This window comes from Chiloscyllium plagiosum, unplaced genomic scaffold, assembly GCF_037043375.1.
Source record: "Chiloscyllium plagiosum isolate Xiang-an unplaced genomic scaffold, Cpla_swu_hap1 HiC_scaffold_48, whole genome shotgun sequence".
Classification (NCBI taxonomy): domain Eukaryota; kingdom Metazoa; phylum Chordata; class Chondrichthyes; order Orectolobiformes; family Hemiscylliidae; genus Chiloscyllium; species Chiloscyllium plagiosum.
This window is the reverse complement of record NW_028270186.1, coordinates 16,220,664-16,235,627: the sequence shown is the minus strand read 5'-3', so window position 1 is coordinate 16,235,627 and position 14,964 is coordinate 16,220,664. Positions and strand designations below refer to the sequence as shown.

General features: G+C 43.2%; 1 protein-coding gene across 5 annotated transcripts in view; it reads left to right on the top strand.

Annotated features, from left to right (window-relative positions):
- LOC122543167 (cGMP-dependent protein kinase 1-like) overlaps window positions 1-14,964 on the top strand; it is a 97,053-nt gene that overhangs the window by 35,740 nt on the left and 46,349 nt on the right. For 4 of the 5 annotated variants that reach the window (XM_043681576.2, XM_043681574.2, XM_043681577.2 and 1 more), the window contains one exon: window positions 10,723-10,828. The exons of the other annotated variant lie outside the window; for it this stretch is intronic. In XM_043681576.2, the coding sequence (XP_043537511.2) occupies window positions 10,723-10,828 (106 nt within the window). The remainder of the gene's footprint in view (window positions 1-10,722; window positions 10,829-14,964) is intronic. 5 annotated transcript variants of the gene reach the window in all.

Below are 14,964 nucleotides of genomic sequence, written 5' to 3'. Positions count from 1 at the left end.
CATTTCCCACGACATCCAGATCTTGGTCTCAAATAGTGGTTCATAACTTAACCAATGCTACTTTCTGTGAAAGGATGATGCTTCTTAAATATTTCTTTTTTGATTTCAGCCTGTGAATGGTGGGAAGAATTCTCTTGGGAAATGCCCAAGAATTTTTTTTTAAAAAATCCTTTTCAGAGGATTTGGGTGTCTTGGTCACAAACCAGCATTTGCTACCCAGCTCTAATTATACTTAAACAGTATAGCTTGTTCAGGCAGGTAAATATCAACCATAGGGTCGTGGGTCTTCAGTCACAGGCAGGCCAAGCCAGTCGATTTAATTCCTGAAGGGACACGGAGCTGAATGTGGGCATCAAGCAGTGACAGCTCAAGGGGAGATGAGGTTATTGTGGAGAGACGTTCCAAGTACACAGTAATCGAATTGGGAGCCAATTAGCTCAGTTGTCTGGATGGTTGGTTTGTGATGCAGAATGATGCCAACAGCGTGGGTTTGATTTCCCCCACCAGCGAAGGTTTTTCACGAAGGACTCTCCTCTCGCCCAATGTGTGGTGACCCTCCAGGTTAAACCACCACTCTGTAATGAGAGAGCAGCCCTATGGCCTGGTAATCTTTCTTCCTTCATCAGTTCCTGACAGTGGTGATTGCAGGAGCCCCAGAGTTGACTGGTCCCTTCCTGCTGATAGAGCAAAAATGATTAACAATTTGTGCGGCGCATTAAGAAAAAGGGCAATTTTGTGTTGTTCCTCTAAGCCAGATCATTGCTTCAAGAGCCACTCATCAGAGGGAATTAAAGCAGTGAAAGACACTCTTCACTGTTTTCTACTTTTTAAGACTGAATGTGAAATCTTTGTTAACCCAATTATCCCTCTTTGCGTGTGCCAAGTAACTGAATTTGCCTTTTGCCCTGGCCTTCATGATGCTGAGGTTTTCTTTTCTAAGCTGGTGTGACTTTATCTGAGATTCGACTTGCGTAATGGTCTCTCCAGAAATAGATATTATGGGTTTCCATGGAAACGATTCTTCCATTGAGCTGATGATTGTTAAATGTTTGGACTGGACAAGTATCTGCAAGTTATAATCCAGTGCATGTCGTGGACATTGTCTCTCAGGAGAGGTACAGGGTTAAGCCACAAGTGATGGACCGCCTAACAAAGGCTTTGTAAAATCCCACTGACCTTTGCGGCGTTTGTAGTACTTTTGTTGCCAGCGGACGGCAAAACTGCTGCACGCTCACCAACAAGGCCAGAAATTCCAACAGGAAAATCCAGCATCCTGGCACTGAACAGCCGTTTCCAACCTTTGTGTGAATATGCACAGCAGGGTGACAGCCGGAGACAGTGAGAACTCGGTGAACAAGAGTCAAGTCTGGACTTAAGTCATGAGGGCTGTGACATTTCCCCTTTCAGGACTCCTGTCTCAGAGGAATAGTTAACATAAGAATATTTAATCATAAGGACATTTTTAAAAGGTTATGCACGCCCTTGAGCCCTGTTGGATTGATTTCTTTGTCAGCTGGAGGATTGAGAGGATATCCCTGCTCCAAAACTGAAAATTAAAACCCTATTAAAAACAGCAAGCTCTTTAAGTGAGAGTCCTGTTGTCAACGCTCATTCTCATCGGAACTGGACCCTGATTAAGTGCCGTTCAGATGCTGAGATTCCTTTAATAAATGAGCTAAACCCCCCCCAGATAGTCCCTGTTTCAATCTTGGATCCAACCAGTGGCTTAATGCCGATGTACTGCTTAGACTGTGCAATGAGATGCTGGCGTGTGACGGGACGGACAGAATTGTTTTCTGTCCAGGTAATTTGTACAAGGTGACGTGATGGTACCGCACAGAAGGAGGCCATTCAGCCTGTCACATCTGTACTGACCCTCCGAAGGAGTGATTTACCGAGTTTCATTCCCCTCCTTTTACCTTAAATCCCTGAATACTCTTTTCCTTTTCAGATCAATGTCTAACTACCTCTTGAAAGTCTCAGTTGAACCTATTTCAACCACAGTCTCATGCAGCACGCAGCAGATCCGAGCTACTTGGTGTGTGAAAATGTTTTTCTACGTCATCATCGCTTCTTTAATCGCTCACCTCTGCGTCTCGATCCTTCTGCCAGTGGGAACAGTTGATCTCCGTGCTCTGCTTGGACTTTTAGATTAGATTCCCTCCAGTGTGGAAACAGGCCCTTCAGCCCAACAAGTTCACACCCGACCCTCCGAAGAGCAACCCACCCAGACCCATTCCCCTATATTCACCCCTGACTAATGCACCTAACACTATGGGTAATTTAGCATGGCCAATTCACCCTAACCTGCACATCTTTGGACTGTGGGGGGAAACCGGAGCACCTGGAGGAAACCCACACAGACACGGGGAGAATGTGCAAACTCCACACGGACAGTTGCCTGAGGCGGGAATTGAACCCGGGTCCCTGGCGCTGTGAGACAGCACTGAGCCACTGTGCTGCCCCGACTTTTTGTGACTTTCAAGTCCTCAGGAGTTTGTACAGGACATTGGTGGGGTCTCTTCTGGAGCACTGTGTCCAATTCTGGTTGCCCAGTTATAGGAAGAATATTATCAAACTGGAGAGGGTTCAGAGGAGATTTACCGGGATGTTGCCCAATGTGGAAGGCTGGGACCTTTTTCACTGGAGCACCGGAGATTGAGAGGTGGCCTGATGAAAGTTTATAAAATAATGACAGGTATAGATTGAGTTGAAGGTAGTTGTCTTTTCCCCAAGAACACTGCAAGAGGGTAGAGAAGCAATTGTGGGGACCCTGGCTGAGATTTTCATAGCCACAGTGAGGTCCCAGAAAACTGGAAGGTAATTAATGTTGTGCTATTATTCAAGGAGGGCTGCAAAGAAAAGCCTGGGAACTATAGACCAGTACGTTTAACGTCTATAGTGACTAAATTACTTGAGAGGATTCTGAGGGATAAGAGATACAAGCATTTGGAAAGACAGGGTTTGATGAGGAGTAGTCAGCATAGCTTTGTGAGTGGCAGATCATGCCTCAACAATTTGTTCGCGTCCTCTGATGACTACCAGGGTAAAGAGGTGGATGTTATCTCTCTGGATTTCAGGAAGGCCTTTGATAAGGTTCTACATTATAGGCTGCTCTGGAAAGTTAGATCGCATGGAATCCAGGGCAAGCTGGAAAATTGGATACACAATTGACTTGATGGGAGGAAACAGAGGGTAAAAGTGGAAAGATGTTTGTAGGACAGGAGGCCTGTGATGAGTACAGTGCCTCGGGTTGGGGCTGAGAAATGGCAAATGGAATTTAATATGGATAAGCATGAGGTCTTGCATTTGGAAAGTCAAATCAAGGTAGGAGTTTCATGGTGAATGGGAGGGCCTTAAGGAGTGCAGTGGAATAGAGGGATCTTGGAGTTCAGGTTCACTGTTCTGTGAAATTGGAGTCACAGGTAGACAGGGCCGTGAAGAAGGCTTTTGGCACACTGGCCTTCATCAGTCAGAGCATTGAGTGTAGAAGTTGGGAAGTTATGTTGCAGTTATACAGGATGTTGGTGAGGCCATACTTTGGGTATTGTGTTTAGTGCTGGTCACCGTGTTGTAGGAATGATGTTATTAAACTGGAAAGAGTGCAGAAGAAATTTACAAGGATGTTGCCAGGACTCCAGGGTCTGAGTTATAGGGAGAGGCTGGACAAGCTATGACTTTTTCTTGAGAGCGAAGAAGACTGAGGGGGGACCTTATGGAGGTGTATAAGATCATGAGAGGCATGGATAGGGTGAATGCACTCAGGGTTGGGGAATCAAGAATTAGAGGACATCAGTTTAAGGGTAGAGGGGAGTGAATAAAGGGGAACCCAAGGGGAACTTTTTTACACAGAGGGTGGTACGCAAATGGAAAGTGGAAGTGGTTGAGGCAGGGGCATTAACAACATTTAAGAGGCATTTGGACAAATACAAGAATAGGAAAGGTTTAACAGGTTATGGGCCAAGTGCAGGGAAATGGGGTTAGCGTGGACAGACCTTTTGGTCAGCATGGACCAGTTTGGGCCAAAGGGCCTGTCTCCATGCTGTCGGACTCTATGACTCTGATGACTAAGGGGCACATTTTGAAGGTGAGAGGAGAGACAGATTTCAAAAAGACGTAACGGGCAAATATTTTACACAAAGGGTGGTTTGCGCGTGGAGTGAACCTCCTGAGGAGGTTGTGGATGTGGGTACAATTACAATTGGATGGACCCATAAATAGGAAAGGTTTGGAGGGATGTGGGCCAGGAGCAGGCAGGTGGGACTGTTTGGCATGGACTGGTTGGCCCGAAGGGTATGTTTCCATGTTGTATGACTAACGTAGTCCCGAGTTCATCAGCCTGCCTATCCAACTGAGGTTTTTCAGCCCTTGGAACCATAGGCAGGAATCCTTTCTTCACCCTCACCAGTGCCTTCACATTCTTCCTGTAGTAGGGTGGACACATCGCTCCAGTCAAGACCAGAACAGTGTTTTATGCAGGTTTATCAGAACTTCCTTGCTCTCGGACGATATAGAGTCAGAGTCATTGAGATGTGCAGCACGGAAACAGACCTTCGGTCCAACCCGTCCATGCCGACCAGATATCCCAACCCAATCTAGTCCCACCTGCCAGCACCCGGCCCATATCCCTCCAAACCCTTCCTATTCATATACCCATCCAAATGCCTTTTAAATGTTGCAATTGTATCAGCCCCCACCACTTCCTCTGGCAGCTCATTCCATCGCTGGACGATTAATCTAGCAATACAGCGAATGTTTGGAGGACCTGGGATGGTGGATTGTGAATTCAATAAAAATGTGGAATAAAGGGTCTAACAACGACCGTGAATCCATTGCTGATTGTCAGACAAACCTATCTGGTTCAGCCACGTCCTTCAGGGAAGGAAACTGCCATCCTTACCTGGTCTGGTCTACATGTGGTTGACTCTAAGCTTCCCTCTAAGAAATAAATACTGGTCCAGCCACATCCTATGAGTGAATTAAAAAAAAGATATTAACTGCGCTCTCAACTTTGCTTTCAATGATTTGAAATAAAACTGTTAATGCAAAAGGAGATGATAGACAGCTCGCCATCCAAACTGTAGTCCTGACTGTCGTTTGGCAGGTCCTTACTATCCTCTGTGATTCGATTGCAGATCAGGTCAACAAGCAAGAGCATTGAAATAGACAGTGTGCATGTGGTGTAGGGATAAGGAGGACAAAGGACTCGCCCAGCTAAAACTGGCTGATGTTATTACCTAGCTCATTGTTTGGGTCAGTCGTGCTGGACATTGCTAAAGTCACATGCTTGACTTTGCAATCACTAAACTGCTGGGAAAGATACCTACTTGACAGCGCGGTGCCTGCTTCTGAATAAAATTTTTCACCTCAAGATATTTGGTGCAAAGTGCCAGGGTGCTTATGATTTATTCTTGGGTGTGCAGTACTCCAGTTCAAAATATTGTAGACAGAAACTCAACTTGGAGATTTTGTGAACTGTGAAAAAGATAGTGATGGACTGCAAAAAGCCTGAGGTTAATGCTTGAGCAGTCGTGTGCCAGATGAAAGTTCATGCAGAGAAATGTGAAGTGATACATTTTGGGAACCTCATTAGAGAAAAGCAACCTCAAATAAAGTAAACAAATCTAAAGGAGCTGCAAGAACAGAAGATCAAAGAGCATATTTTCACAAATCGTTGAAGGTAGCAAACAGATGAGAAAGTGTTTTTAAAATGCATCTGTGATATACTGCAATGTAATTAGATGAATGAAGAACACAAGTACAGTGCTGGGCACCACATTTTGGACAGGATGCAAAGACATGAGAGAGGGTGTACAAAAAAAATGAGGGACTTCGGTTATGTGATCAGCTCGGAGAAGCTGGGGGGCTGTTCTGCTCAGGGAAGATTGAGAGGAGATTCAGTCAAGGGCTTCAAAATCATGAGGGTTCTAAACAGAGTAGATCGGGAAAAGCAGTTGCAATTGGCAGAGGGAACGCGAACGTGAAGGCACACGTTTAAGGTGATTGTCAAAAAAGCAAAAGATATTTCGAGGAATTTGTCGAATGGAGTGTTTCAGACCTGCCTTAGACTGTGACGTATGAAGGCCAGGGGGATCACAGACCTCTGTGGGCAGACTTAATCCGATTCCAAACTGTTTTGTATTCCTGTTGCTCCTATGGACTTGGCTGCTTTATCCAGAAAATCAGGAGAGGTGGACCAAATGACCCTGTTTTTGTGAATGGTAAGTTTTATTAGTTATTAATGGTTACGGAACCAAATAAATCTATTTCAGGTAAATGGAATGAAGGTGCTTTAATTAAGTGGCAGAATAGGGCTGAATGGCCACATCCTTTTCTGTGACGTTGTCTGTATCTTAGCTGGCAGATTAAACTTGTCTAAAAATACTTGGATCTACTAACATTTATTTGAAGTCTGAAAAAGTGCAGATATTTGGAACTACTCCTTTTAGGCAAAACATCTAGTTGCAGATCGTGTACAATTTAATAATGGAGAAACTGAAAGGTAGAAACATCCAATGGGTGCTGACAGTAAATAATGGGCCAGTCTTCAACTGAAGGTGAAGAGTTGTCTTGGGGCTTCATCAATAACTCATCCTGAACTAGTTTCATAGCAGTCTGTCTCGGTTGTGAATCTGAGCAGAATTTACACACGATCTGACTTTATTTACCGTTTGAAGGTGAAGAGCATTGAAAATGCATACATTTTTTCACTCCTTTAATCTTGTGGTTAGCCTGCAGCTCTTGATCGTCTGGGACAAAAGCAGCCAGATCCAGAGGAACAACCCGAAATACAAATTAGTTTCATTTGGACTCTGATTGTGTCTCTCCACAAGGCTTGTGCTGCCCCTGCCCTGGGCTATAGCAAAAATTGATGGCTTGCATTACCATAGGGATAGTACTTGCATTGCTGCACCTTCTGCGGAGCAAGGGGATCAATGTGCCAAGCTTTTGAGGGTAACTTTGAGATAGAAGTCCAAAGTTTTCCTAAGTTACGTCTCCATGTCAGGGAGGGGTTGGAAATACAGCTCTCCAGTTTCTGGGTCCACTTTCATATTTGACATATTTGATAGGAGCAAGATGATGAGCTATCCATGTGCCTGGCCAAATCTAATTTTTCTCCTCTACCAGCGCCATCCTTCATTCAAGTTCTGAAGGTATTTACATGTTTTCTTTGACCACTTTCCTCACTATTTCTGATCAGCCTCAGTGTGGCTTGCCTCTGACCACATGTGACGATGTTGTCACTTTAAGAGGCTATTTTGTCTTTTTTTTAAGAGAGGTTGTAAGGCAGAGGTGCTGAGCTGTCTCTAAGAAAGTAAACAATTTGTGAGCCCTTGGGTTTTTTTTTCCCCAAGTTGGAACAATGGAGCAGTCTGGGTGTGGCCAGCTCTCACAAACCAGTCTTTCTACTTTGAGTTTGGTTTTTTAGGTTTAGTTTTGAGCAGAAGCCTTAGGAGTCTCAAAGCAGTTGGAAGCTTGAGTAAATTTCTCCCAGCTGCTACCTTTCTCTGAATTTTCTCTTGATGTTTCTTTTTCCTCCTGGATTGGAGAACTGCATTTGAGAATTAATAATTGAGTTTGCCTTTTTGCCAAAGAGTGTGTTTATGGGATGTTACTACATTGGAACAGTTAATTAGTAATAGATACTAGATCTATTATTCGGTTAAGTTTTCAACTTGTTAAGTTATTCTAAATTCCTCTTCCTTTTGTTTATATTTTAATTGAAATGTTTAAATAAATTGTGTTCTGCTAAATTTTGAATAGTTTGGAAGCATGATATTTCATATCTAACTTAAAATAAGAAAATGTTAGGGTCTCGGATACCTTTAAAATATATTGAGGGGGCTTGGTCTGGTCCATAACACGTGCCTCAGCTCATGTGCTGTTGAAGCCCTTATCCATTTCTTTGTGATCATTTGACCAATGCATTTCCGAAAGTCTTTCATTCTCCATCAACTTAAGATAGTCCATAACAATTACAGGCCAATTAGCCTAACCTCAGTCATTGGTAAGACTTTCGAGTCGATGGTGAAGGATGAGATTTCTGAATACTTGGAAGTGTGAGGTAAAATAGGGCAAAGTCAGCATGGTTTCATCAAGGGGAGGTTATCTCTGACAAATCTGCTGTTTGACAAAGTATCGAGCATGTTAGACCAAGGAGAGCCAATGTACGTTATCTACCTGGATTTCAAGAAGGCCTTTGACAAGGTGCCGCACGGGAGGCTGCTAAGTAAGATAATGTCCCATGGTGTTAGAGTCAAGATACTAGCATGGATAGAAGCTTGGCTATCTGGTAGAAAGCAGAGAGTTGGGATAAAAGTTTTTTTTTCTCAGAATGGCAGCCAGTGACGAATGGTGTTCTACAAGGGTCAATATTGGGACCACAACTTGTCACTTTATACATTAACAATCTTGATGTCGGAACTCAAGGCATTCTGGCTAAGTTTATGGGTGATACAAAGATAGGTGGAGGGACAGGTAGCATTGAGGAGATGGGGAGGCTGCAGAACGATTTGAATAGGTTAGGAGAGTGGACAAATAAGTGGCAGATTGAATACAACGTGGGAAAGTGTGAGGTCATGCACTTTGGTAGGAAGAATAGAGGCATGGACTATTTTCTCAATGGGGAGAAAATTCAGAAATCTGAAGTGCAAAGAAATTTGGGAGTTTTAGTCCAGAATGCTGTCCAGGTAAACATGCAGGTTGAGTCAGTAGTTAGGAAGGCAAATGCAATGATGGCATTTATTTTGAGAGGTCTTGAATATAAAAGCCGGGATATACTTCTGAAGCTCTAGTCAGGCCACATTTTGAGTATTGTACGCAGTTTTGGGCTCCGTGTCTCAGGAAGGATGTACTGGCCCTGGAGCGTGTTCCGAGGAGCTTCACGAGAATGGTCCCAGGAATGAAAAGCTTAACATATGAGGAACATTTGAGAACTCTGGGTCAATATTTGATGGAGGTTTGAAACTTTCAGAATACTGAATGGCCTGGACAGAGTAGATGTTGGGAAGATGTTTCCATTGGTAGGAGAGACTAGGACCCAAGGGCGTAGCCTTAGAGTAAAGAGGAGACATTTTGGAACAGAGATAAGGAGAAACTTCTTCAGTCAGAGAGTGGTGAATTGAAGGAATTCACTGCCACAGAAGGCTGTGGAGGCCAGGTCATTGAGTATATTCAAGACAGAGATAGCTAGGTTCTTAATTGTCAAAGCGATCAAGGGTGATGGGGAGAAAGCGGGACAATGGGGTTGCAAAACATGACAGCCTTTGTTCAATGGTGGAGCAGACTTGATGGGTTGAATGGCCTAACTTCTGCTCCTATGTCTTATAGTTTAATGATAACTATTGGGCATTCTGAACACTCACCATGTTCCGTTCAAATAAGCACTTCAGTGTTCAATAAATCAACATTAGTTTCTGATCAGGAAATGCCTCCATTTTGATCGTCTCATTCCATGGTTTCATATGCCCTCCAGAACCTCCTGTAGCCGTACAACCCACCCAAGATCTCTCTGTTCCACAAATTCCAGCCTCTTGTGCTTTGTCAGTTAATAGTCAATTAACCTTTTGCATCTGGGCTTTCAGCTGCCTGGGTTTGAAGATCTGAAATTCCCGCTGGAAATCTGTTCACCTCTCTCTTTCCTCCTCCAACTCATGACTTAAAACCAACCTCTCTGATGAAGCGTTTGGTCATCTGCCCAAAGATATCCTTAAATGGCTTGGCATCAGATGTTGAGAAGCAGATTGGGATGTTTTACTGTGTCAAAGGTGCTGTGTGAGTGGAAATTGTTGGATTGGCACAAGGGGAGGATGAGTATGAATCATTTGACTTTATTTTTCACTTATTCTAAACGGAAATTAATTTTGGATGCATTGATTAGATTAGATTTCCTACAGTATGGAAACAGGCCCCAACAAGTCCACACCAACCCTCCGAAGAGCAACCCACCGATACCTATTCCCCTGCATTTACCCCTGACTAATGTACCTAACACAATGGGCAATTTAGCATGGCCAATTCACCTAACCTGCACATCTTTGGATTGTGGGAGGAAACCAGAGCACCCGGAGGAAACTCCACACAGACAGTTGCCCGAGGTGGGAATTGATCCTGGGTCCCTGGCGCTGTGAGGCAGCTGTGCTAACCACTGAGCCCAATGCTCATTTATTAAAAAGTTACATGTTAGTAAAAAATAAATTGAGAAAAGTAACATGACTCCATCAGAGGAATCTAACATTAAGTAAACTATGTTAAAAGCATTCTAGTGTATTTTAAAGATATAATACTTTAAAATATTTCCTCATCTTCACATCTGCTCCTGTTAAAATTCTTATGGAGAAAGGCACGAATGATTTCAGAATCAGATTTCTCTGGGGCCTGCGAGACCGTAATTTTTTTCTCCTGAATACACCCAACAGTGATCCTCAATGTTCAAGATACTCTTTAATTTGTCTAAAATTCTTTGCGAGCAGGTTTCATCGAGGAAGATCAATTCATCGCAGTCCCTTCTTGTCTGGTTTAATAACTTCTATACCAGGCAAGACTTCCAAATTGGGTAGTTTTAATAACTACAGGGTAGAATAAATGTTGGAGGATCTTTGAAAAAGCTTATAGCTTTCTGAGATAGTACGGCCCCGTTTGCAGTACCCCATCATACATAGAAAAAATAGATAGGAGAGATTCTTTTATAAACGTGCGCTTAATTTTTTTTCCCCCATGCAGCCCTCACTAACATCAAGCTCTGGGCCATCGATCGACAATGTTTCCAAACAATTATGATGCGAACAGGGTTGATTAAACACGCTGAGCATATGGAGCTTCTCAAAAGGTAACTGTCCACTTCCTAACTCCATCTCCTGTTCCTTGTGTAGCCACGCTCAATTGCATAGTAAAGGACCAGAGTTTCTTCCCCCTTGTCAGAGCCATATGCCATTTAACTTCAGTTTAATTCAGTGTCAGGTTCCAGCCACTAAGCGATTGAAACAGCAAAGATTTGCATTTCTATAATCCCTTTGACTTCGTGAAAGGTCCCCTTCATGGGAGTATTCCAAACAAGACTTGATGCGGAATCACATAGAGTCGTAGAGTTGTACAGCATGGAAACAGATCCTGCAGTCCGACTCCACCATGCTGACGATTAATCCTAAACTAACCTAGTCCCATTTGCCATGTCCCTCTAAACCCTTCCTACCCATCTAGATGCCTTTTAATGTTGCAATTGTCCAAGCCTCCACCACCTCCTCTGGCAGCTCATTCCATACACGCAGCACCCCCTGTGTGACCAGTTGCCCCTTAGTGGGCTTTTAAGGAGCATCGTGTGTCTGATCACACTAATTTATTATGGAGGGTCCATGGTGTACCTTGAGAATTGGGTAAATGGTATTCAGGAGAGGCTTAGGAACAACTTCATCTTGGAAAAGCCTCGGCATATCCAGTGCATTCCAGTTGCATTTTCTCAAACATAACCTGAGCAAAGCCACCAGGCCTGGTGTCTCCCATCCCCATGGATGCTTACCCCTATTCTGTCCCCTGTCACTCTTCAATTCTCCTGTCTGCTCCCCTGCCCATCGTTCTGTCTTTCCAGCCATCATCTTACTATTCACAGGATGTAAGTGATGTTGGCTCAACCAGCATTTGTTTCCCCTTCCTTCGGTTCCTTGGAGAAAGTGGTGGTGAGCCAGCTGTCCATGTGTTTAGATACACCCACCCACAGCGCTGTTTGGGAGGCAATAGCACTGAAGGAACAACCCCACATTTGCAAGTCAAGATAATGTGGTAACGAGTAGCGTGCCACAAGGATCAGAACTGGGGCCACAATTATTCACAGTACATGTGGATGAGCAAAGTGTAACGTTCTATAGCCATGTTGTGAATGAGACAAAATCAGGTGGGAAGGCAAGTGGGGAGGGTAACACAGAATCTGCAGAGAGATAGAGACAGTCAAATGAACAGGCGAAGGCTCTGCAGATGGAATATAACATGGAAAAATGTTAAGTTATGTACTTTGACAGGAGGAATAGAAGAGCTGAATATATTTTAAATGCAGTAAGATTGTAAAAAGCTACAGCATAGAGGGATTTGGGGGTCTGCTGCAGAAATCACAAAAATCGAGCATATTGGAAGGCAAATGAATGTTGACCTTCATTTGAAAAGGAACGGACGATAAAATAGGGAAGTCTTGCTCAAACTTAAACTGGTTATATCTCGAGTAGTGCGAACAATTTTGGCCACCTTGTTAAATGAAACAATTGAAGATAAATAGAATAAACTGAACTATTTACAAATGGCACATGTTTAAAGATTTCAAAATGCATGGTAAACTCTAATCTCTTTAATCCCAATAGCACCTCTTTCCAGTCCTGAAACGTCAGAGAATTCCATACTCTGTCACACACAGGGTTTGACTTTGATGTGGTTTCAATCCCTTTTATACTCTTCTTGATTTCTTCCAACAACTGATCTTAGACTTTCTCTGTTTCACATAACCCCTTCAGGATTTTAACCAAACACTTCTCGTTCAGAATTTTCAAACTAAACTCCTCAGATTGAACTTATTTCTTAACAGTTCTCAACTATTTTTCTTTCTCAAGACCCAACAGTCTGAGACATCCAACTTCAGCCAAAACTTCAGCAAACTGACCAAGCAGAAAGTCAAAGGCATTTTCCGAGATACGGCTGTTTCCCTTAACCAAATGGGAAAAACAATCATTCACTGACCTTCTAAAATGAAACCGATTGCACAACTGTTTATTTTGTACATTTATAAAAGACTCAATGAAAACAAATTCCCATTAGCCTCCAAGAGCAATCTGTCTCAGCTTTTTAAAACAAACACCTTCAGACAGAGACCAAAGCCATTAATTCAAATTCAAACTCTAAAATAAATGATGTTGAAACATAGATAATGGCACACCTTCTATCCCACACTTAGCTCAAAACCTATTACTCAGTCCGAACTTCCCTGTCTGCCATCGGTTTTTTTTTTCCGTTGCTTATTCCCACCTGATCATGCAAATTGGAAGGGCTACTGGAATCTGAAAGAAAAGCCCTCTCTCCATGGTTTTGACGCCACCTTCTTGTTCCCATTTCACTTCAGCACTAACTCCTGTGGATTATCCACTTCTCGGTCCAATTATTTGCACTTCACAAGTGCTAAAATTTACAGGGTCGGATGGGCAAGTGTTGGGAGGATAAAGCAACAAACACAGATGCAGTGGCTCAGAAAGATGCAACCCCGTACATCGAGTAACACATAGACATACTCACCCTCCAGGACTCGGGCAACCTGTCCTCACACATGAACTGACCAGAACATTAGACCTCAATTACTCTGAAACTTTGTGACCTTTAAGAAGTCAGTGTTTCATTTGTATCTTTCCACTTTGAATCCAATTGTTTGCCTTTTCAACTTTTTTTTAATGTCTTTGCATCCCCACAATCAAACTTTCACATTCTTCAGTGTTGAACAGAAGGCAAGGGCTAACGAGTGACTTACAGGCAGAACAGAGAAGGTCCACATGAAAGGAGCTTTACCCAAGAGAACAGTTTTTTTGACTGTCACAAAAGATTCAGAATCCATTTTGACACAAAGTTGGATTTCCATTACAGGTCAGTCAGGCTGTCTCAACAAATCTCTTTTTCACCATGCAAACCTCACATTCTGAGTTTCTCATGGATGGCCAGCTATCCGAGGGACACAATGTTGCTTGCACCCCATACATCTTGAGAGATTTGCATTTTATTCTGAAGTTAACGTGAAGCAAGGTCAAAGTTTGCTCACTTCACATGCCTTGGGATGCATTCTTCATGTTAATGGCTTGCATGTAACAGCAACATTCACTGGGACAAGGAGTGACACGCTGTTGTATAAACCAGAGAACAGAAATGCTTAGACTCGTCCTGCAATCCAACACAGAATGCATTACTGAATTCATGCTGCAGGTTTACTGCCATCGGTTGATCTAACATGAACAGCCTGCATTTACAAAATGCTTTAACACAGTAAACTTCCCTGAGCTGCTTCACAAGCATCGAATGAAACAAAAATTGTTGGACACGCTCAAGGCCAAAGACCAAAAGCTTCTTCAAAGAGGTGGATATTGAGCAACAGAGGGATGTATAGAGGTTAAGGGAAGGAATTCCAGAGCTTTGGTTGTAGACTGTGATTGGTACAGCCATCAGTTATTTTAGATTAGATTAGATTAGATTACCTACAGTGTGGAAACAGCCCTGATGTGATTACAGTCATGGGTGCTCAAGAGGCCAAAATTGCGGAAACATAAACCAAAAGACACTGATTGAAGTGATCAGTAACTCTCACAGGAATTAAGAAATAATAGTTTAACAGCGACTGGTTCGAATTTGTACTGCACTGCCCAGAACATGATGAAGGCAGAGTCCCCTGTGACTTTGAACGGGGGGACTTGGATAAAGATCAGAAGAGAAGGAAGTTGTTAAGGCTTCACAGAAAGGGCAATGGTGTGGGACTAGCTGAGCAGCTCTTGCAGAAATGGGCTCAGATAGGCTGGGTGGCCTCCTCCTGTGCTGTGACCATCCTGTTATCTCAGAGCATTGAAAGACAGAAAAGCTACCAAGGCATGGAGATGCAAGGTCATAAAAGGTTTTGAATACAAAGATGAGAATTTTAAAATCAAAGCACTTGTGCACCAGTCCTCGACTGGATGCCTGAGATTTAGTGTGACCTCAGTTATCGGAAGCAGTCTTTTGGAGGAGTTCAGGCTGAAAGGGAGTTCAGTTTGGAGTGGGGTAATATTATGGGCAGAGAACCTAGCCAACATTCACACTGCAGAATTGCTGAATGTGCTGTCCAGCTGCTCAACGTCATCCAGTCCTCTCAACAGAACCGTACTCACAGATGTTTGCAGTGTGAGACTGCACAGGAAGCTGCAAGTTATCTTTTATTTCTGTCAGTGTTTCAGTCCAGGAGGGGTTCTGACCTATTAG